The following is a 24,487-nucleotide window of genomic DNA, read 5'->3' on the forward strand; positions in this document are numbered from 1 at the left end:
TCTGTGCAGAGAAACAGCCCCAAAGCATGATGTTGCCACCACCATGCTTCACAGTAGGTATTCTTTGGATGCAACTCAGCACGCTGTCTCCTCCAAACACAACAAGTTTTGTTTCTACCAATCAGTTCTACTTTGGTTTCATCAGACCATATGACATTCTCCCAATACTCTTCTGGATAATCCAAATGCTCTCTAGCAAACTTCAGACGGGCCCGGACATGTATTGGCCTCAGCAGGGGGACACATCTGGCACTGCAGGATCTGAGTCCCTGGCGGCGTAGTGTGTTACTGATGGTAGCCTTTGTTACGGTGGTCCCAGCTCTGAGCAGGTCATTCACGAGGTCCCCCGAGTGGTTCTGGGATTTTTGCTCACCGTTCTTGTGATCATTTTGACCCCATGGGGTGAGATCTTGCGTGGAGCCCCAGTTCGAGGGAGATTATCAGTGGTCTTGTATGTCTTCCATTTTGTTATTATTTCTCCCACAGTTGATTTCATCACACCAAGCTGCTCGCCTATTGCAGATTCAGTCTTCCCAGCCTGGTGCAGGGCTACAATTTTGTTTCTGGTGTCCTTTGACAGCTCTTTGGTCTTCACCATAGTGGAGTTTGGAGTGTGACTCTTTGAGGTTGTGGACACCTGAGTCTTTTAGGCTGCCGTCACACTAGCAGTATTTGGTCAGTATTTTAAATCAGTATTTGTAAGCCAAAACCAGGTGATACATGCAAAAGTTGTGCATTTGTTTCTATTATACTTTTCCTCTAATTGTACCACTCCTGGTTTTGGCTTACAAATACTGATGTAAAATACTGACCAAAAACTGCTAGTGTGACGGCAGCCTTATACTGATAACAAGTTGAGACAGGTGCCATTACTATAGGTAATGAGTGGAGGACAGAGGAGCCTCTTAAAGAAGAAGTTACAGGAATGTGAAAGCCAGAAATCTTGCATGTTTTTAGGTGACCAAATACTTATTTTCCACCATAATTTGCAAAATAAGCCTTGCTAAATCAGACAAGGTGGTTTTCTGGATTTGTTTTCTCATTTTGACTCTCATAGTTGTGGTCTACCTATGATGTCAATTACAGGCCTCTCTCATCTTTTAAGTGGGAGAACTTGCACAATTGGTGGCTGACTAAACACTTTTTTCCCTGCTGTAGGTCTGCATTAAAGCTTTAACAAACAAGTCCTCCTCTTCTCTGAAGAGACAATTTACATAACAGAAAGTAATGCTAATGCTTAGACATTTTTCAAGCTGTAGAGATGACACCTTGAGCCTCATTTCAACACTGTGCTAACAAGGTAAGTGACATTTCACTCATCCCTTTTAATGGCTACAGAGTAGGGTTTTATTAGGCAGAAATAGTAAACCTGTTCCGGTACGTATGATGGACAATCTCTTCCATTTTATTTGACATTTAACTTATCTGAATTTTGTTTCGTAGGAAGACTGATCAAATATTCTGTAGTCTGGATATGACAGAAGAGCAGGAGCGGTTATAAAGATAAATGTGCCAAGATATAGGACACACTACAATATATTTTTACAATCTAATTAATAAGGCTGTCCGATAAAGAAGACATGGATACAGCCTGATGTGGACACAATGGCTCTTTGAGATCATATCTTACAAGTTTGTAACGTGAGTGGAGAACCCCTTTAAAATGAACACAGCCTCTTCAGTTGAATTCTCTCTATATATTTTTGTTAATTCTTCTTTTACTAACATTTCTCTTTTTTTAAATACATCTGCACAACACTAACTATTAACAAAACAAAATGCTTCATGAAACTAACAGAGAATCACGTTTTTATGGTGCTTTCATAAAGCGTTCTTTGGCAATGGGGCTTACGTCCAACTCTTCCACAAAAAGGGATTCAGGCATATTTGCCTGCAGAGCCATTGACTATAATGGCGCTGAGAGAGTCACTGTGCGCTCTGTAGTGAATCATTTTCGGGCGTATACACCTACTGAACGTAGACACCCAGGCTTAGTAGACTACACCCGAATCATGGTTTGCGGGGGGTTCGGACATAGGCCCCGACGGGGGCCACCGAACATAGGAGAAATGGTGGTGTGAAAGCACCCTTAGGGTATGTGCACACGTTCCGGATTTTTCGGCGGCTTTCTGCGGAAAAAACGTTTAAAAAATGCATACATTAAGCATCCAATCATTTTTAATGGTTTCCGCAATTTTTGTGCAGATGTTGCGTTTTTTTACGCAAAAAATCCATGCGGAAAAATACGCAACATGTTCATTAATTTTGCGGATTTTAAGCGGATTTCCCACTATATTATTCCATTGGGAGCCTCCTGAAAAAAACGCGAAAAATCCGCACAAACACAAACACGCAAAATAGGCAATAAAAACGCGTGCAGAATTCCTGCGGAAAACATCAGGAATTTCTCAGGAAATTTCTGCATACTTTCCGGACATGTGCACATAGCCTAAGGCCTCATTCAGACATCCAATTTTTGTGTACTAGTGCTATGCATGTTTTTGAAGAACAGCGGCTCGTACCCATGATATTCTGTGGGACAATTCACATATTCGTTTTTATTCCTCTGATTGGGTGGTCCCAAGCAAAATTTTGGAGACATGTACGATTTTGAGCCGAAGGTTGAATCAAAATCAGCAATGCAAGACAATAGGTCCATAAAAAACTAGGACCACACTCGGATGACATCAAATTGCGGTCTGATTTTCACGGACTCTGAGAATGGAGAAGGTGGAGAAATTGTTTGTTTTTTTATTTCTAAGGCCATATGCCCGCGTTGCAAAATAGAAGCAGATTTTTCCTCATCAAAACCGCACACCCTTCCCAGGGAAAACGCTAGCGGATTTTGATGCGTTTTTGACGCGTTTTTCATGCGTTTTTGAGGACAATTAAAGTTGGGACAAAAAGGGCACCTATGAGGTTATTTCCTAGTCCAAACCCTCTTCTCCATTTTATGTACTTGTTGGATTCAAGATGCCACAAGTGCAGCCTCATCGGCGTCTCAGTCCCCATAATACTGACAGCCACAGTGCCCCATAATACTGCCTCAGTGCCCTGATAATACTTCCAGCCACAGTGCCCCCATAATACTGCCAGCCACAGTGCCCCATAATACTGCTAGACAGTGCCCCATAATGCTGCCACAGTGCCCTGATAATACTGCCAGCCACAGTGCCCCCATAATACTGCCAGTCACAGTGCCCCATAATACTGCTAGACAGTGCCCCATAATGCTGCCACAGTGCCCTGATAATACTGCCAGCCACAGTGCCCCCATAATACTGCCAGTCACAGTGCCCCATAATACTGCTAGACAGTGCCCCATAATGCTGCCACAGTGCCCCACAATACTGCCAGTCACAGTGCCCCATAATACTGCTAGACACAGTGCCCCATAATACTGCCACAGTGCCCTGATAATACTTCCAGCCACAGTGCCCCCATAATACTGCCAGCCACAGTGCCCCATAATACTGCTAGACAGTGCCCCATAATGCTGCCACAGTGCCCTGATAATACTGCCAGCCACAGTGCCCCCATAATACTGCCAGCCACAGTGCCCCATAATACTGCTAGACAGTGCCCCATAATGCTGCCACAGTGCCCTGATAATACTGCCAGCCACAGTGCCCCCATAATACTGCCAGCCACAGTGCCCCATAATATTGCCAGACACAGTGCCCCATAATGCTGCCACAGTGCCCCACAATACTGCCAGTCACAGTGCCCCATAATACTGCTAGACACAGTGCCCCATAATACTGCCACAGTGCCCTGATAATACTTCCAGCCACAGTGCCCCCATAATACTGCCAGCCACAGTGCCCCATAATACTGCTAGACAGTGCCCCATAATGCTGCCACAGTGCCCTGATAATACTGCCAGCCACAGTGCCCCCATAATACTGCCAGCCACAGTGCCCCATAATATTGCCAGACACAGTGCCCCATAATGCTGCCACAGTGCCCCACAATACTGCCAGTCACAGTGCCCCATAATACTGCTAGACACAGTGCCCCATAATACTGCCACAGTGCCCTGATAATAATTCCAGCCACAGTGCCCCCATAATACTGCCAGCCACAGTGCCCCATAATACTGCTAGACAGTGCCCCATAATGCTGCCACAGTGCCCTGATAATACTGCCAGCCACAGTGCCCCCATAATACTGCCAGCCACAGTGCCCCATAATATTGCCAGACACAGTGCCCCATAATGCTGCCAGTGCCCCACAATACTGCCAGTCACAGTGCCCCATAATACTGCCAGACACAGTGCCCCCATAATGCTGCCAGCCACAGTGCCCCATAATACTGCTAGACAGTGCCCCATAATGCTGCCACAGTGCCCAGATAATACTTCCAGCCACAGTGCCCCCATAATACTGCCAGCCACAGTGCCCCATAATACTGCTAGACAGTGCCCCATAATGCTGCCACAGTGCCCTGATAATACTGCCAGCCACAATGCCCCCATAATACTGCCAGCCACAGTGCCCCATAATATTGCCAGACACAGTGCCCCATAATGCTGCCACAGTGCCCCACAATACTACCAGTCACAGTACCCCATAATACTGCCAGACACAGTGCCCCCATAATGCTGCCAGCCACAGTGCCTCATAATACTGCTAGACACAGTGCCCCCATAATGCTGCCACAGTGCTCCGATAATACTGTTAGCCACATTGCCCCATAATGCTGCCACAGTGCCCCATAATACTGCCAGACACTGTGCCCCCATAATGCTGCCACAGTGCCCCATAATACTGCCAGACAGTGCCCCCATAATGCTGCCAGCCACAGTGCCCCATAATACTGCCAGCCACGGTGCCCCCATAATGCTTCCACAGTGCCCCCATAATACTGCCAGCAACAGTGCCCCATAATACTGGCAGGCACAGTGCAACATAAAAAGTATGAGAAAATTAGGTGACTCTCAGGCCACACTTTGATCAAATTCAGAGCATAGTCTGATCAAAATACCGTAATCAATCCAATTTTCTCGTAAGCGGAAAAAATCGGACGTCTGAATGAAACCTTAGACTAAGGGCAGTTTTACACAACCATCATTCCTGGTCAGAATATGGACCACCATGTCACGACTGGCCACGCACCTCCTGACACAAACTCATCAGTCTGACATATTCATATGAGGCTGTTGAGTTTGAGTCAAGAGATCATCTGGGATCCAGACATGGTCTATGTTCGGACCATGAATTTCGGACATGTGAAGTAGGAGTTAGATTCACTTCATTTCACCCCATCACAATATTTACTCACCTTTCCAGTTCAAACAATGTCTTGCAAATTCCACTACAGCCAACTGCATCCCCAAACACACACCTAAAAAACAAGGTAAGAGTCACAAAAGGAAGCGGTAAAGGAAATCACCCTAAAGGGGTCAGTCAGCTACTCACTGCACAAAGTAAGCCCAGCACCTTCTAGGGGACCTGGTCCTAAGACAAATCTGACCTGTACTGTTGGTTCTCTTAGCAGAAATAGTCTATTATAGTAATATATAACTTTCCCTTCTACATGTTCTCAGATTACCTCTGCCATCTCTTCATTGATTGACAATGCTCGCTTCACAGAAATCTTGCACATGCATCAATCAGGGCAGGCGCAGACCAGCGTTTCTCCTGGAGATGGTCTGCTCCCTGATCTGCCCTTGTGCTGATACACTGATCTTTGGCGCATGCGCGGAATTATAGTACAGACAGTTCTGGCTTATGTGAAGCCATTCATTTTTAAGGAGGGGATTTCAACTTTTATATTTTTTTTTATTGCTTCCATACCTTTAAAACTTTTTTCTGCTTTTTATTGTATAGGTTAGTCCCCTTAGGGGACTTAAACCTGTGATCGGCTTATACCTTGTGCATTACTCAATATTGCTGTATGTAGCAAATATCTCGGTCTCCTAAGAACACAAGCCAAAAGCTGGCATTCACAGGAGTGCCGTCATGCAAGGCAAAGGGGTCTTCAGTAGACCCCTGGCTGTCTTAGCAACTCCTCGGTGCCCTGCGATCAAATCTGAGGGGGGGGGGGGCGAAAATGGCTGATTAGAACATGCGCCACATAGGAGAAGCGCTGTGAATACCACTCACAGACTGACAGCGGCATTTAACAAGCAAACTTCCACCAGCAGAGCTCCGCTCTACATGTAGCCGTTAGAGGCAGATGATGGCTGAATAACACAGGTATCATCTGCCACTACTAATGCAGGCTTGGTTTCTGAGCCTGCATCAAAATCAATGAGGCGACATGTGACATACCAGTATATCATATGTCGGTAAGGGGTTATCTAACTCACTATGTAAATATCTTTTATCTTTTTTTCTTAAAAGCTCCTTTAAAATGACTGTCTACTAGGGTTGAGCGACTTTTAGTTTTTTAGGGTCGAGTCGGGTTTCGCGAAACCCGACTATCTCAAGAGTCGAGTCGAGTTGAATCGGCCGATTATCGCGAAAAGTCGGGGATCGACCGAAACACGAAACCCAATGCAAGTCAATGGGGGAGCATAGTCGGCAGTGATTGGAGGCCAGGAAAACAGGTACAGTGCCCATTTTAATGGCAAAAAACATCCATTCTTGTTACTGAAGCTTGTCAATCTTAATTTACCTTATAATAATAGTAAGGCATTGGAAATTGGGGGTCATTTGGCTAAAGTTGTGGGGGGTAGGGCTGGTTCAAGTATTTAGTGGGCCCAGGAGATCTTGACCACGTCACGGCAGTGGAGCAGGGAGAGGTAAGTATTTCAACTTTGCAAGTGCTGTGATCCTGAGCAAGCAGGGGGGGCCCACTCGTTGGCATTGGCACTGGCACAGGGCCCCTCAAAGTACGGAGGTGTGTTTGCACGGTGGGGGCGCCTCCCACCGGCAGCGACACTTTTGCGTACTATGAGGGGCCCTGTGCCAGTGACGTCGCCAACGAGTATTACCCCCCCCTCCCCCACCTGATGAACGAACCTGCACTTTCATCTGCACCTTCCTGTTTGTCCCCGTGTAAGGTGGTATGGTATGCGGGAAGAGGAACCTGACTTTCAGCAGGGTCACAATCTTGCTGTGTAGCGTGCACAGGGAATGTTGCGTTATGGGTCAATGTACCAGCAGACTCATCTATCACTGGCTGGGCAATGGGCAGGATGAGGAGGAAACACAGATATAGGCCCAAAGAATAAAGTGGGCTAAATGCAGTTCAAAATTGGTAACAGGACTAACCAGGGGGCATTGCTTTGTTCAGTGGAGGACAACTGTAATGAGAGGCTGACACAGAGAGTAGGCCCAAATCAGTAAGTAGTCTAAATGCAGTTCAAAATTGGCAACAGCAGTAAACAGGCGGCACAGCTTTGTTCAGTGGAGGAGAACAGCAAGGAGCGGCAGACACCGATAGTAGGCCCCAACCCAACTAGTAGGCCAAATGCAGTCTAACTTTAACAACTACTTAACGAGAGCCTGAAAATGGAATTTCAGGACAGGAAACCAGGAGAACAGCAAGGAGCGGCAGACACTGTCAGTAGGCCCCAACCCAACTAGTACGCCAAATGCAGTTGTTCCATTTAACAAGAGCCTGAAGATAGAAGCTATGGAGAGGCAACCTGGAGAACACCTTGGAGCGGAAGACACCGTCTCTACAACCCAGACCCAACTTGTAGGCCTAATGCAGTGTTGTTTCAACAACTACTTAACACGAGCATGAAGATTGAAGATATGGAGAGGCAACATGGAGAACACCTTGGAGCGGCAGACACCGTCTCTACAACCCAGACCCAACTTGTAGGCCTAATGCAGTGTTGTTTCAACAACTACTTAACACGAGCATGAAGATTGAAGCTATGGAGAGGCAACCTGGAGAACACCTTGGAGCGGCAGACACCGTTAGTAGGCCCTACCGAAGTAGTAGCCCCAATGCAGTTTTCAAATTCCTATAGGCTGAAAACCAGACTATTGACGCTCAGCTTTTTTCAGAGGAGGACAGCTGTATTGAGTGGCGCAGACAGACACAGGTAGTAGGCCTTAAACAAAAAATTTGGCTCAATGCAGTTTAAAAAAGGTTACAGGGGTACACAGGCAGCATTGCTCTGGTCAGTGGAAGACAATTTCAATTATGGACCGCAGACAGACTTAGTACGCCTACAATTAAAAAAAGGATGCTCTATGCAATTTAAAATAGGTTCCAGGGGTACACGGGCAGCTGTGGTGTGGTAAGTGGAGGACTATTGGAAGGAGGGACCGCAGACAGGCTTAGTAGGCCTACAGAATAGCAAAATGGCCAACAGCACATGGGATAAGTGGATGCACGTCCTAGTTCCACTGGACCCCCATGGAACGTGTACATACCAAGTAAACAATGAAGGACAGCATCCAATCCAGGTGAAAGTGTTCAAAAATGGATTCCTTTATTTGCCAAAGTGCAACGTTTCAACCCACATGGGTCTTTTTCAAGCATAAAATACATTGGTAATGGTGGGTTTTTATAGGGAGTGGATTACCATCCACCAATCCCCACAAAGTAACCACCTACATAGTAAATACCTTTTAAAACAACACAACAATATATCTACATATAGTATATCTCATATACATAACAAATGTCAGGGTAGAATCAAAAAAATCATTTCACAAATGGCACTATATTGTATAGAATATCCCCAAACAGGTTATCTGCAAAACCGTATATATAACCATAGTAACCAGGCACCAATAGCTGGGTATGTTACATCCAGCACATTATCATTCTACCTATCAGAGCTAATTTAGTAACCCCTTCGGTCACGTCTATGATCCACCAATACACATCCTGCCTGTGTTGTACCAATCCCACACAGCACCCAGAATGCATCATGTCTTACAACTACCAATCATTTCACTTGTACCAGTAATGTTTACAAACATCTCCATACCAATAGATGAGCTGCACTAAAGCAGCACATGTCGGCCACAAGTGTGTCTCATCCAATCCACTCAATCGATACATACGCCTCCAGGTCTGATGGCCGATGCTTCATGCCTGCGTGCCGGCGTGCGGACCCACTAAGCTCCACCCACCGCAGCGCCATCGCCGATGACGCAACTTAGTGAGGGAGACAGCATACACCCACCGCCGCACCACTGCGCATGCGCACCGGGTTCATACCGCGCTGTATACCCAATGATGTGTACAAAACAAACCCCCGCACCACTAAGAGAGCTGGGTTGCAAAGGCACTGCCGTGTGTGTTACCTAAAATAAACAACACCCATAAACTTGTTACTACGTCAGGGGGCCGGCGCTCCAAGTCAGTGTATCGGCGCGCAGGCACACACCACTCCACCCATCACATCGCCATCACCAATGACGCAACACGGTGAGGGAGACAGTGCACGCCCACCGCCGCACCACCGTGCATGCGCCCCGGACTTGTATCAGACTACCCCGGATCATATACTCACTCTGTATTAAAGCAGAGTATCCAGCGACTATTCACCCCACGTCATTGTACAGGTGTGCATGGCCCCACAACTTATATAGCGTAGGCGCACACATGGAAAAGGACACACAACAAATGCAACGCTATAAGGTGACGCCTCCTCACAGGGAGAGCGCCCCCTAGCCAACCTGGCAAAAAAGCTTAATAAAACATTCATATCAATGGATCATATGTCACACTGAGGCGGGTGGATTCATATAGGTGATCAATCACATGTTGAGTTCAGGGTTCTCTGGTAAAACCACATAGGGGAGAAAAAAAAAATATCCATACTAAACAGTGCCCAAAGTCTAACATTCCACCCGTAAAGGCCATCAAACTTTAGATCTTCTTATAACATGACCGTATATGTATATAAACCTAAAAAACGAGAGAGAAAAAAGAAAGAAAAACAATATAAAACCAATTAAAAACATTCATATACCTAGATTAGGCCACGTAATAATCTCAAAGCTAATCACAATACACACATTTGGAGATTATATTCAATATTTAGACCCCCAGGTTGTAAAGAACCTAACCGGGAGATCCATCTCAATTCCTTTTGCTTCAACAGCAAAGTACGGTCTCCACCTCTTTTGGGTGGTGGCACCCCATCAATCAACCTAAATCTCAATTGACTCACGGTATGATTATTGTCACAGAAATGTTTAGGGACAGGTAACTCCAACATCTTATTTCTAATCGTGCTCTTATGTTTACCAATACGTGTCTTAACCTCCTTTGTTGTCTCACCGACATAAACCAGCCCACAAGGGCACACTATCATATATATGACGAAACTAGACAGACACGAATATCTGCCTCTGATAGCTATCTCTTTCCCTGTCTGGGGGTGATGAAAAACATCCCCTTTAATCATGTTACTACAGCAGGCACAACTGAGACAGGGGAAATTCCCCTGCCTGGAGGGCCCAGAGTTCTTTGTACAGAAACCTTACCAGGGCCTATATCAGAGTGTACTAGCCTGTCCTTAAGGTTACGTCCACGTTTGTATGAAAAAATGGGAGTTTTTGTTAGTAGGCCTAACATAACAAAAGTAGGCTGTAGGCACTTTAAAATAGGTTCCAGGGGTACACGGGCAGCATTGGTCTGGTCAGTGGAGGACTATTGGAAGGAGGGACAGCAGACAGGCTTAGTAGGCCTAACATAACAAAAGTAGGCTGTAGGCACTTTACAATAGCTTTCAGGGGTACACGGGCAGCAGTGGTGTGGTCAGTGGAGGACTATTGGAAGGAGGGACCGCAGACAGGCTCAGTAGGCCTAACATAACAAAGGTAGGCTGTAGGCACTTTAAAATAGGTTCCAGGGGTACACGGGCAGCATTGGTCTGGTCAGTGGAGGACTATTGGAAGGAGGGACCGCAGACAGGCTTAGTAGGCCTAACATAACAAAAGTAGGCTGTAGGCACTTTAAAATAGCTTCCAGGGGTACACGGGCAGCAGTGGTGTGGTCAGTGGAGGACTATTGGAAGGAGGGACCGCAGACAGGCTCAGTAGGCCTAACATAACAAAAGTAGGCTGTAGGCACTTTAAAATAGCTTCCAGGGGTACACAGGCAGCAGTGGTGTGGTGAGTGGAGGACTATTGGAAGGAGGGACCGCAGACAGGCTTAGTAGGCCTAACATAACAAAAGTAGGCTGTAGGCACTTTAAAATAGGTTCCAGGGGTAAACAGGCAGCATTGGTCTAGTGAGTGGAGGACTATTGGAAGGAGGGACCGCAGACAGGCTTAGTAGGCCCAACATAACAAAAGTAGGCAGTAGGCACTTTAAAATAGCTTCCAGGGGTACACGGGCAGCAGTGGTGTGGTCAGTGGAGGACTATTGGAAGGAGGGACCACAGACAGGCTTAATAGGCCTAACATAACAAAAGTAGGCTCTATGCACTTGGAATTATCTTGCAGGGGTACACAGGCAGCATTGGTGTTGTCGGCGGAGGCCGATTGTAAGGAGTGTCTGACAGTTAGTACTCCCCAAAAAAAATAGATGTTAATGTCTCGCAATACAACAAAACAAAAAAAACAAAAGGGTGGCATACTTAGGTACAGGGGTGGGCTCATCTGCTGTGTTTATGACCTAGTAATTTGGCGCAAAGTATTTACTGGTGTAAATATAGGACACTGCCCCATACTATTTTAAGTAGCATCATACATGTCAACACATTGGTATTGTCAGTGCCAGGCATTGAAGGAGGTCAGCGCATAGACTAAACATTGGTGGAACTGTGAGAGATAATTTGGCAAATCGTAGAGCACTGTTTGAGCTGTGGGGGGGGGGGAAACTGTCTTGTGGCCGGCGGTACAGGCCCAGGGCCCCTCATGTTACAACGGTGTGTCTGACGTTGGTTGCGCGCCACCACCGCCAGAGACACTTTATTGTACTATGAGGGACCCAGTGGCAGTGCCGTCGACCAAAAGCGTGTACACCCACCTCTTCAGACAAACGGCACTCTCACGGGTGCTTGCGCCAAGTGGCGAGACCACAGCCCCGTGGGGGGATTTTGGCATTTAGGGAGGTGTAGACATGTCGTATGCTGGACAAACAGCTGCTGCAAATTTCGAGATTGGAAAACTCAGTCAGAGCAGTCCACAAGCAAGACCTTTTCATTGGAAAGCTAGGTGTCAGCCGGGCAAGGTGGGGCAAAATAATTCGAAATCCAGTTGTGGTTCATTTTAATGAAGGTTAGATCATCAACATTTTGGGTAGCCAGACGAGTCCTTTTTTCGGTTAATATTGAACCAGCAGCACTGAATACTCTTTCTGATAGCACACTAGCTGCTGGGCAAGCAAGCTCCTGCAATGCATATTCTGCCAATTCTGGCCAGGTGTCTAATTTTGATGCCCAGTAATCAAATGGGAATGACGGTTGAGGGAGAACATCGATAAGGGATGAAAAATAGTTAGTAACCATACTGGACAAATGTTGTCTCCTGTCACTTTGAATTGATGCTGCAGTACCTGTCCTGTCTGCGGTCATAGCAAAATCACTCCACAACCTGGTCAGAAAACCCCTCTGTCCAACGCCACTTCTGATTTGTGCACCTCTAACTCATCTGGTATGCTGCCCCCTGCAGCTCGTGTGAGAACGATCACCGGCGCTGTGTGCTGGGAATGCCTGAATCAAACGGTCAACAAGAGTTGATTGTTTGGTTGCTAACATTAGTTCCAAGTTCTCATGTGGCATAACATTTTGCAATTTGCCTTTATAGCGAGGATCAAGGAGGCAGGCCAACCAGTAATCGTCATCGGTCATCATTTTAGTAATGCGTGTGTCCCTTTTGAGGATACGTAAGGCATAATCCGCCATGTGGGCCAAAGTTCCATTTGTCAAATCTGCGCTTGTGCTGGGTTGAGGGGCAGTTTCAGGCAAATCTACGTCGCTTGTGTCCCTCAAAAAACCAGAACTGTTGTGAATTCTGTTGTCAAGCTCCCTCCTGTGGTCATGAATGGTACTTCGGCTGGTTCTGTCCATGGGCTTCCTCTGGTGGTTGTGAGTGGGGCTGCGGCTTCTGAGTTTCCTTCCACAGATGACGAGGTTAATTCGTTAGCTGGCTGCTCTATTTAACTCCACTTAGATCATTGCTCCATGCCACCTGTCAATGTTCCAGTATTGGTCTTGTTCGCTCCTGGATCGTTCTTGTGACCTGTCTTCCCAGCAGAAGCTAAGTTCCTGCTTGTTTTTCTCTGGTTTGCTATTTTTCTGTCCAGCTTGCTATTTTGATTTTTGTCTTGCTTGCTGGAAGCTCTGGGACGCAGAGGGAGCGCCTCCGCACCGTGAGTCGGTGCGGAGGGTCTTTTTGCGCCCTCTGCGTGGTCTTTTTGTAGTTTTTGTGCTGACCGCAAAGTTACCTTTCCTATCCTCTGTCTGTTAAGTAAGTCGGGCCTCACTTTGCTAAATCTATTTCATCTCTGTGTTTGTAATTTTCATCTTAACTCACAGTCATTATATGTGGGGGGCTGCTTTTTCCGTTGGGGAATTTCTCTGAGGCAAGGTAGGCTTTATTTTTCTATCTTTAGGGCTAGCTAGTTCCTTAGGCTGTGACGAGATGCATAGGGAGCGTTAGGAGCAATCCACGGCTATTTCTAGTGTGTGTGATAGGATTAGGGATTGCGGTCAGCAGAGTTCCCACGTCTCAGAGCTTGTTCTGTATTATTAGTAACTATCAGGTCATTCCGTCTGCTCTTAACCACCAGGTCCATTATTGTCCTAACCACCAGGTCATAACAGTACAGGTGGCCCAAAGTACTAATGCATCTCAATAGAGGGATAAGAGAAGTTCTGAGACCATTTTTTTTTTCTTTGCAGTGTGTTTTGTCTCTCTTTTCCCCTTTACCTCTGGGTGGTTCAGGATACAGGTGTAGATATGCACATTCAAGGTCTGTTTTCTTGTATGGATAATCTCACTGCAAGGGTACAAAACATTCAAGATTTTGTGGTTCAGAATCCGATGTTAGAGCCTAGGATTCCAATTCCTGATTTGTTTTTTGGGGATAGATCTAAGTTTCTGAATTTCAAAAATAATTGTAAATTGTTTCTTGCTTTGAAAACTCGCTCCTCAGGTGACCCTGTTCAACAACTGAAAATCATTATTTCTTTATTACGTGGCGACCCTCAAGACTGGGCATTTTCCCTTGCGCCAGGAGATCCGGCATTGCGTGATGTTGATGCGTTTTTTCTGGCGCTTGGATTGCTTTATGATGAACCAAATTCAGTGGATCAGGCAGAGAAAATCTTGCTGGCTCTGTGTCAGGGTCAGGATGAGGTAGAGATATATTGTCAGAAGTTTAGGAAGTGGTCTGTACTCACTCAGTGGAATGAATGTGCCCTGGCAGCAATTTTCAGAAAGGGTCTCTCTGAAGCCCTTAAGGATGTCATGGTGGGATTTCCCATGCCTGCTGGTCTGAATGAGTCTATGTCTTTGGCCATTCAGATCGATCGACGCTTGCGTGAGCGTAAAGCTGTGCACCATTTGGCGGTATTATCTGAGCATAGACCTGAGCCTATGCAATGTGATAGGACTTTGACCAGAGCTGAACGGCAAGAACACAGATGTCGGAATGGGCTGTGTTTTTACTGTGGTGATTCCACTCATGCTATCTCCGATTGTCCTAAGCGCACTAAGCGTTTCGCTAGGTCTGCCACCATTGGTACGGTACAGTCGAAATTTCTTTTGTCCGTTACTCTGATTTGCTCTTTGTCATCCTATTCTGTTATGGCATTTGTGGATTCAGGTGCTGCCCTGAATTTGATGGACTTGGAGTTTGCTAGGCGCTGTGGTTTTTTCTTGGAGCCCTTGCAGTATCCTATTCCATTGAGAGGAATTGATGCTACGCCTTTGGCCAAGAATAAGCCTCAGTACTGGACCCAATTGACCATGTGCATGGCTCCTGCACATCAGGAGGATATTCGCTTTTTGGTGTTGCATAATCTGCATGATGTGGTCGTTTTGGGGTTGCTATGGCTACAGGTCCATAATCCAGTATTGGATTGGAAATCTATTTCTGTGTCCAGCTGGAGTTGTCAGCGGGTACATGGTGATGTTCCATTTTTGTCTATTTCGTCATCCACCACTTCTGAAGTTCCGGAGTTTTTGTCGGATTACCGGGATGTATTTGATGAGCCCAAATCCAGTGCCCTACCTCCTCATAGGGATTGCGATTGTGCTATCAATTTGATTCCTGGTAGTAAGTTTCCTAAGGGCCGACTGTTCAATTTATCTGTGCCAGAACACGCCGCTATGCAGAGTTATATTAAGGAATCCTTGGAGAAGGGTCATATCCGCCCGTTGTCGTCACCATTGGGAGAAGGGGTTCTTTTTTGTGGCCAAGAATGATGGTTCTTTGAGACCTTGTATTAATTACCGCCTTCTTAATAAGATCACAGTCAAATTTCAGTACCCTTTGCCGCTGCTGTCTGATTTATTTGCTCGGATTAAGGGGGCTACTAGGTTCACCAAGATAGATCTTCGTGGTGCGTATAATCTTGTGCGTATTAAACAGGGCGATGAATGGAAAACAGCATTTAATACGCCCGAGGGCCATATTGAGTACCTGGTTATGCCATTCGGGCTTTCCAATGCTCCATCAGTATTTCAGTCCTTTATGCATGACATCGTCCGAGAATACCTGGATAAATTCCTGATTGTATATTTGGATGATATTTTGGTCTTCTCGGATGATTGGGAGTCTCACATGAAGCAGGTCAGAATGGTGTTCCAGGTCCTTCGTGCGAATTCTTTGTTTGTGAAGGGGTCAAAGTGTCTCTTTGGAGTTCAGAAGGTTTCAGTTTTGGGTTTCATTTTTTCCCCTTCTACTATCGAGATGGACCCTGTTAAAGTCCAGGCCATTTATGATTGGACTCAGCCGACATCTGTGAAGAGTCTGCAAAAGTTCCTGGGCTTTGCTAATTTTTATCGTCGCTTCATCAGTAATTTTTCTAGTGTTGCTAAACCGTTGACTGATTTGACCAAAAAGGGTGCTGATGTGGTCAATTGGTCTTCTGCGGCTGTGGAAGCTTTTCAGGAGTTGAAGCATCGTTTTTCTTCTGCCCCTGTGATGTGCCAGCCAGATGTTTCGCTCCCGTTTCAGGTCGAGGTTGATGCTTTTGAGATTGGAGCAGGGGCTGTTTTGTCGCAAAGAAGTTCTGATGGCTCGGTGATGAAACCATGTGCCTTCTTTTCTAGAAAGTTTTCGCCTACCGAGCACAATTATGATGTTGGCAATCGAGAGTTGTTGGCCATGAAGTGGGCATTCGAGGAGTGGCGTCATTGGCTTGAAGGAGCCAAGCATCGCGTGGTGGTCTTGACGGATCACAAGAATTTGACTTATCTCGAGTCTGCCAAACGGTTGAATCCTAGACAGGCTCGTTGGTCGCTATTTTTCTCCCGTTTTGATTTTGTGGTTTCGTACCTTCCAGGCTCTAAGAATGTGAAGGCTGATACCCTGTCAAGGAGTTTTGTGCCCGACTCTCCGGGTTTGCCTGAGCCGGCGGGTATTCTCAAAGAGGGGGTTATTTTCTCTGCCATCACCCCTGATTTGCGGCGGGTGCTGCAAAAATTTTAGGCTGATAGACCTGACCGTTGCCCAGCGGAGAAACTGTTTGTCCCTGATAAATGGACTAGTAGAGTTATCTCTGAGGTTCATTGTTCGGTGTTGGCTGGTCATCCTGGAATCTTTGGTACCAGAGATTTGGTGGCTAGATCCTTTTGGTGGCCGTCTTTGTCGCGGGATGTGCGTTCTTTTGTGCAGTCCTGTGGGACTTGTGCTCGGGCTAAGCCCTGCTGTTCTCGTGCCAGTGGGTTGCTTTTGCCCTTGCCGGTCCCGAAGAGGCCCTGGACGCATATTCTCCCTGTCTCTCAAAAGATGTCGGTCATTTGGGTGGTTTGTGATCGCTTCTCTAAGATGGTCCATTTGGTACCCTTGTGTAAATTGCCTTCCTCCTCTGATTTGGTGCCATTGTTTTTCCAGCATGTGGTTCGTTTACATGGCATTCCGGAGAACATCGTTTCTGACAGAGGTTCCCAGTTTGTTTCGAGGTTTTGGCGATCCTTTTGTGCTAGGATGGGCATTGATTTGTCTTTTTCCTCGGCTTTCCATCCTCAGACAAATGGCCAAACCGAACGAACTAGTCAGACTTTGGAAACATCTGAGATGCTTTGTTTCTGCTGATCAGGATGATTGGGTATCCTTTTTGCCTTTGGCTGAGTTCGCCCTGAATAATTGGGCCAGCTCGGCTACTTTGGTTTCGCCGTTTTTCTGCAATTCTGGTTTCCATCCTCGTTTCTCTTCAGGGCAGGTTGAGTCTTCGGACTGTCCTGGTGTAGATACTGTGGTGGATAGGTTGCAGCAGATTTGGACTCATGTGGTGGACAATTTGACATTGTCCCAGGAGAAGGCTCAACGTTTCGCTAACCGCCGGCGCTGTGTGGGTCCCCGACTTCGTGTTGGGAATTTGGTTTGGTTGTCGTCTCGTTATGTTCCTATGACGGTCTCCTCTCCTAAGTTTAAGCCTCGTTTCATTGGTCCGTATAAGATTTCTGAGGTTCTCAATCCTGTGTCATTTCGTTTGACCCTTCCAGCTTCTTTTGCCATCCATAATGTATTCCATAGGTCGTTGTTGCGGAGATACATGGCGCCTGTGGTTCCATCCGTTGATCCTCCTGCCCCGGTGTTGGTTGAGGGGGAGTTGGAGTATGTGGTGAAGATTTTGGATTCTCGTATTTCAAGACGGAAACTCCAGTACCTGGTCAAGTGGAAGGGTTATGGTCAGGAAGATAATTCCTGGGTCTTTGCCTCTGATGTTCATGCTGCCGATCTGGTTCGTGCTTTTCATTTGGCTCGTCCTGGTCGGCCTGGGGGCTCTGGTGAGGGTTCGGTGACCCCTCCTCAAGGGGGGGGTACTGTTGTGAATTCTGTTGTCAAGCTCCCTCCTGTGGTCATGAATGGTACTTCGGCTGGTTCTGTCCATGGGCTTCCTCTGGTTTTTGTGAGTGGGGCTGCGGCTTCTGAGATTCCTTCCACAGGTGACGAGGTTAATTCGTTAGCTGGCTGCTCTATTTAACTCCACTTAGATCATTGCTCCATGCCACCTGTCAATGTTCCAGTATTGGTCTTGTTCGCTCCTGGATCGTTCTTGTGACCTGTCTTCCCAGCAGAAGCTAAGTTCCTGCTTGTTTTTCTCTGGTTTGCTATTTTTCTGTCCAGCTTGCTATTTTGATTTTTGTCTTGCTTGCTGGAAGCTCTGGGACGCAGAGGGAGCGCCTCCGCACCGTGAGTCGGTGCGGAGGGTCTTTTTGCGCCCTCTGCGTGGTCTTTTTGTAGTTTTTGTGCTGACCGCAAAGTTACCTTTCCTATCCTCTGTCTGTTCAGTAAGTCGGGCCTCACTTTGCTAAATCTATTTCATCTCTGTGTTTGTAATTTTCATCTTAACTCACAGTCATTATATGTGGGGGGCTGCTTTTTCCTTTGGGGAATTTCTCTGAGGCAGGGTAGGCTTTATTTTTCTATCTTTAGGCTGTGACGAGTTGCATAGGTAGCGTTAGGAGCAATTCACGGCTATTTCTAGTGTGTGTGATAGGATTAGGGATTGCGGTCAGCAGAGTTCCCACGTCTCAGAGCTTGTTCTGTATTATTAGTAACACAGAACCCGGCCTTGCCACGCCAATAATTTCCAGTGGCCCCGGAGAAGCTTCCTCATTAAAAAAATACTCATCCCCATCATCCTCCTCGTCCTTCTCCTCCTGTTCGCCCGCTACTTCGTCCTGTACACTGCCCTGACCAGACAATGGCTGACTGTCATCAAGGCTTTCCTCTTCCTCTGCTGCAGACGCCTGCTCCTTTATGTGCGTGAAACTTTGCATCAGCAGACGCATTAGGGGGATGCTCATGCTTATTATGGCGTTGTCTGCCCTTACCAGCCGTGTGCATTCCTCAAAACACTGAAGGACTTGACACATGTCTTGTACCTTCGACCACTGCACACCTGACAACTCCATGTCTGCCATCCTACTGCCTGCCCGTGTACGTGTATCCTCCCACAAATACATAACAGCCCGCCTCTGTTCGCACAGTCTCTGAAGCATGTGCAGTGTTGAGTTCCACCTTGTTGCAACGTCGATGATTAGGCGATGCTGGGGAAGGTTCAAAGACCGTTGATAGGTCTGCATACGGCTGGAGTGTACGGGCGAACGGCGGATATGCGAGCAAAGTTCGCGCACTTTGAGGAGCAGGTCGGATAACCCCGGATAACTTTTCAGGAAGCACTGCACCACCAGGTTTAAGGTGTGAGCCAGGCAAGGAATGTGTTTCAGTTGGGAAAAGGCGATGGCAGCCATGAAATTCCTTCCGTTATCACTCACTACGTTGCCTGCCTCAAGATCTACAGTGCCCAGCCACGACTGCGTTTTTCTGCAAGAACTCGGACAGAACTTCCGCGGTGTGTCTGTTGTCGCCCAAACACTTCATAGCCAATACAGCCTGCTGACGCTTGCCAGTAGCTGCCCCATAATGGGACACCTGGTGTGCAACAGTGGCAGCTGCGGATGGAGTGGTTGTGCCACTGCGGTCTGTGGATGAGCTCTCGCTTCTGCAGGAGGACGAGGAGGAGGAGGGGGGGCAATCGCCTACAGCCAACTGTTTCCTAGACCGTGGGCTAGGCAGAACTGTCCCAATATTGCTGTCCCCTGTGGACCCTGCATCCACCACATTCACCCAGTGTGCCGTGATGGACACGTAACGTCCCTGGCCATGCCTACTGGTCCATGCATCTGTTGTCAGGTGCACCTTTGTACTCACAAATTGCCTGAGTGCATGAACGATGCGCTCTTTAACATGCTGGTGGAGGGCTGGGATGGCTTTTCTCGAAAAGAAGTGTCGACTGGGTAGCTCGTAGCGTGGTTCAGCGTAGTCCATCAGGGCTTTGAAAGCGTCGCTTTCAACTAACCGGTAGGGCATCATCTCTAACGAGATTAGTCTAGCTATGTGGGCGTTAAAACCCTGTGTACGCGGATGCGAGAATGAGTACTTCCTTTTTCTAACGAGAGTCTCATGTAGGGTGAGCTGGACTGGAGAGCTGGAGATCGTGGAACTAGCGGGGGTGCCGGTGGACATGGCAGACAGAGACGGTTGGAGACGGTATTCTAGCCGATGCCCTAGATGCAGTGTTTCCTACTACGAAACTGGTGATTCCCTGACCCTGACTGCTTTGGCCTGGCAAACAAACCTGCACAGATACTGCAGGTGGTGCGGAAAATGGTAGCTTCATTGGCCGAGGGTGCTACAACCTTAAGGGACGTTTGGTAGTTAGTCCAGGCTTGCAAATGCATGGTAGTTAAATATCTATGCATGCAACTTGTATTTAGACTTTTCAGATTCTGACCTCTGCTTAAGGTAGTTGAACATTTTTGACAGATGACTTTGCGCTGATCAATTGGATGTTGTTTAAAAAAATGCCAGACTGCACTCTTCCTAGTATCGGATACCTTTTCAGGCATTGCAGACTGAGCTTTAACCGGATGGCCACGCTGTCCTCCAACTGGTTTTGGCTTTGCCACGCGTTTTGGGCCAGATACGGGCCCGGCAGATGGAACCTGTTGCGATGTTGATGCCTTCTGCGGCCCCTCCTCCTCCGCTTCAGAACTACTGCCGCCTGCACCCTGTTCCCCCAATGGCTGCCAATCGGGGTCAACAACTGGTCATCTATGACCTCCTCTTCTATCTCATGTGCAAGTTCGTCTGTGTTACCGTGTAAGCCCGTGGTATAGCGTTTGTGACGGGGCACCATAGTCTCATCAGGGTCTGATTCTGGATCAGTACACTGCGAGGGCAATGTGGTGGTCTGAGTCAAAGGAACAGCATAGTAATCTGGCTGTGCACTCCATGTCCGATTCAACTTGTAATGGGCATGGCCTGTTAACTGTTTCACTTTCTAACCCAGGAACGGTATGTGTAAAGAGCTCCATGGAGTAACCCGTTGTGTCGCCTGACGCATCCTTCTCTGTTGTTTTTGCTGAACAGGACAATGGAGCAACTTGTCCCTGAGCGTGAACATCCACTAACGACGCGCTGCTTTTACATTTACCAGTTTCAGAAGAGGAGGCAAAAGAGCTAGAGGCTGAGTCAGCAAGGAAAGCCAAAACTTGCTCTTGCTGCTCCGGCTTTAAAAGCGGTTTTCCTACTCCCAGAAAAGGGAGCGTTCGAGGCCTTGTGTAGCCAGACGACGAACCTGGCTCCACAGCTCGAGACTTAGGTGCTATATTGTTTTTCCCACTACCACCTGATGCTCCACCACCACAACCATCATTACCAGCTGGCAATGAACGCCCACGGCCACGACCTCTTCCACCAGACTTCTTCATTGTTTTAAAAACGTAACCAAAGTAACGGTATTTGTTACTGTAAAACAACTTACAAGGTGAACTCACACTTCTGTAGGATTTAGATATCCCTTTATAGGTGGGTGAGATTGTAAGGAAAATCAGGCACAATGTTACACACTCGGTTTTCTGTGGCACAAAATGAGACAGATGCCACACACGCAGGACTGGCACTGAAGCACAAATGCCAATATTAATCTCCCACTATTTATTTTTTTTCAGGGAGAATTTAAAAACCAAAATAAAAAAAAACAGACACTAGGCTTTCTGTGGCCCATAATTTGAGAGAGATGGCACACACGACTGGCACTCAAGCACAAATGCCAATATTAATCTCCCACTATTAATTTTTTTTCAGGGAGAATATAAAAACAAAAATAAAAAAAAACAGACACTAGGCTTTCTGTGGCCAACAATTTGAGAGAGATGGCACACACGACTGGCACTGAAGCACAAATGCCAATATTAATCTCCCACTATTTATCTATTTTCAGGGAGAATTTAACCCCCCCCCCCAAAAAAAAAGACACTAGGCTTTCTGTGGCCCACAATTTGAGAGAGATGGCACAAACGACTGACACAGAAGCACAAATGCCAATATTAATCTCCCACTATTTATTTTTTAAAGGGAGAATTAAAAACCAAAAAAAAAAAATACAGTATTGCAGACACTAGGCTTTCTGTGGCCCACAATTTGAGAGAGATGCCACACACGCAGGACTGTCACTCAAGCACAAGTGCCAATCTTAATTTCCCACTTTTTTTTTTGTTTCTGGGAAAATTGTCAAGAAATCAGGGCCAGTATTACACACTAGGCTTTCTGTGCCCCAAAATTGGAGAGAGATGGCACACACAGGACTGACACTCTAGCAGAAATGCCAATCTTAATATCCCACTACTTTTTTTTTGTTAGGGAGAATTGCCAAGAAATCAGGGCCAGTATTACACACTAGGCTTTCTGTGCCCCTAAATTGGAGAGAGATGGCACACACAGGACTGGCACTCTAGCAGAAATGCCAAGATTAATCTCCCACTATTTTTTTTTTTTTAGGGAGAATTAAAAAAAAAAAAAGGATTATAGACACTAGGCTTTCTGTGCCCCACAATTGGAGAGAGATGGCACACACAGGACTGGCACTCTAGCACAAATGCCAAGATTAATCTCCCACTATTTATTTTTTTTCAGGGAGAATTAAAAAAAACAAAAAAAAAAAAACAGGGACTGTCCTACAATTACTATCTCCCTGCAGTAATCTCAGCAAGGTATGGCAGGCAGCAACAACAAGGAGTGGACTGCTGCACAAATTAAATCAAAAGTGTGGACAAACAAACAAGATAGCTGTGCAGAAAGGAAGGAACAACAGGATTTGTGCTTTGAAAAAAGCAGTTGGTTTGCACAGCGGCGTACACACAGCAATGCAGCTATTAGGGAGCCTTCTAGGGCAGCCCAATGAGCTACAGCGCTGAGGAAAAAAAAAGTAGCCTCCACTGTCCCTGCTAACAAAAGGTGGTGTTGGACAGTTGAAATCGCTACAGCACAAGCGGTTCTTTGGTTAATGGACCCTGCCTAACGCTATCCCTGCTTCTGACGAAGCGGCAGCAACCTCTCCCTATGCTCAGATCAGCAGCAGTAACATGACGGTCGGCGGGAATGCCCCTTTATAGCCCCTGTGACGCCGCAGACAGCAAGCCAATCACTGCAATGCCCTTCTGTAAGATGGTGGGGACCAGGACCTATGTCATCACGCTGCCCACACTCTGTGTCCACCTTCATTGGCTGAGAAATGGCGCTTTTCGCGTCATTGAAACGCGACTTTGGCTCGAAAGTCGCGTACCGCATGGCTGATCCCACACAGGGATCGGGTCGGGTTTCATGAAACCCGACTGTGCCAAAAGTCGGCGACTTTTGAAAATTAACGATCCGTTTCGCTCAACCCTACTGTCTACCATTGCCGGCTGATTTAAATACAAATTATGTAAGTCTGGCATTCTACAGCCACCACTAGAGGGAGCTAACTGCATGTGGATTTATAGAACTAGGGACAGATTTACTGGAAGATGTATAAACCTATATACATTGGTAACTGCAGGAAATTACTAAGACAGTGTTCACAAATCACATTAGACTTCAAATACAACTTTGCATCTTCTGATCTTTTTCCTAATTCGGCCTCACTTTAAAGGGAATCTGTCAGCAGGTTTTTGCTATGTAATCTGAAGACAGCATGAGGTAGGGGTTAGAACACAGATTTCAGGGATGCCTCTCTTATCAAGCTCTGATGTTTTGTTTTCTACAATAATTGTTTTAGCACCAGTAGCTTATCATTGCTCTGACTAGCTGGTCCTGTGAGCCCTGGACCGACACACCCTATCCTTTGATAAGCATCTCAATGCCTACGAACTTATACAGATCTGGGTGTGGGCGGGGTTTGCTGACCATGGGCGGGGTTTGCTTTCTCAGCTCTGCTGCATTGCTAAATCTAAAAACTCTGAGTGAGAACAGCTACACCAACTAAACTAAAGGTACCGTCACACTAAGCGACGCTGCAGCGATACCGACAACGATCCGGATCGCTGCAGCGTCGCTGTTTGGTCGCTGGAGAGCTGTCACACAGACAGCTCTCCAGCGACCAACGATCCCGAGGTCCCCGGTAACCAGGGTAAACATCGGGTAACTAAGCGCAGGGCCGCGCTTAGTAACCCGATGTTTACCCTGGTTACCATCCTAAAAGTAAAAAAACAAACGCTACATACTTACCTACCGCTGTCTGTCCTCGGCGCTCTGCTTCTCTGCTCTGGCTGTGAGCGCCGGGCAGCCGGAAAGCAGAGCGGTGACGTCACCGCTCTGCTTTCCGGCCGCTGTGCTCACAGCCAGAGCAGAGAAGCAGAGCGCCGAGGACAGACAGCGGTAGGTAAGTATGTAGCGTTTGTTTTTTTACTTTTAGGATGGTAACCAGGGTAAACATCGGGTTACTAAGCGCGGCCCTGCGCTTAGTTACCCGATGTTTACCCTGGTTACCAGCGAAGACATCGCTGAATCGGTGTCACACACGCCGATTCAGCGATGTCTGCGGGGAGTCCAGTGACGAAACAAAGTTCTGGACTTTCTTCCCCGACCAGCGACAGCACAGCAGGGGCCTGATCG

General features: G+C 46.9%; 1 protein-coding gene across 3 annotated transcripts in view; it reads right to left on the reverse strand.

Moving 5' to 3' along the window:
- The window catches only part of CTPS2 (CTP synthase 2), a 307,360-nt gene that overhangs the window by 167,287 nt on the left and 115,586 nt on the right, over nucleotides 1–24,487 (reverse strand). For all 3 annotated transcript variants that reach the window (XR_011319771.1, XM_069761061.1, XM_069761060.1), the window contains one exon: nucleotides 5,285–5,347. Coding sequence is in view for 2 of the 3 variants with exons in the window: in XM_069761061.1 (XP_069617162.1) it covers nucleotides 5,285–5,347 (63 nt within the window). In the remaining variant the exon portion in view is untranslated. The remainder of the gene's footprint in view (nucleotides 1–5,284; nucleotides 5,348–24,487) is intronic.

This window comes from Ranitomeya imitator, chromosome 3 (genome assembly GCF_032444005.1).
Source record: "Ranitomeya imitator isolate aRanImi1 chromosome 3, aRanImi1.pri, whole genome shotgun sequence".
In the NCBI taxonomy this organism is placed as follows: domain Eukaryota; kingdom Metazoa; phylum Chordata; class Amphibia; order Anura; family Dendrobatidae; genus Ranitomeya; species Ranitomeya imitator.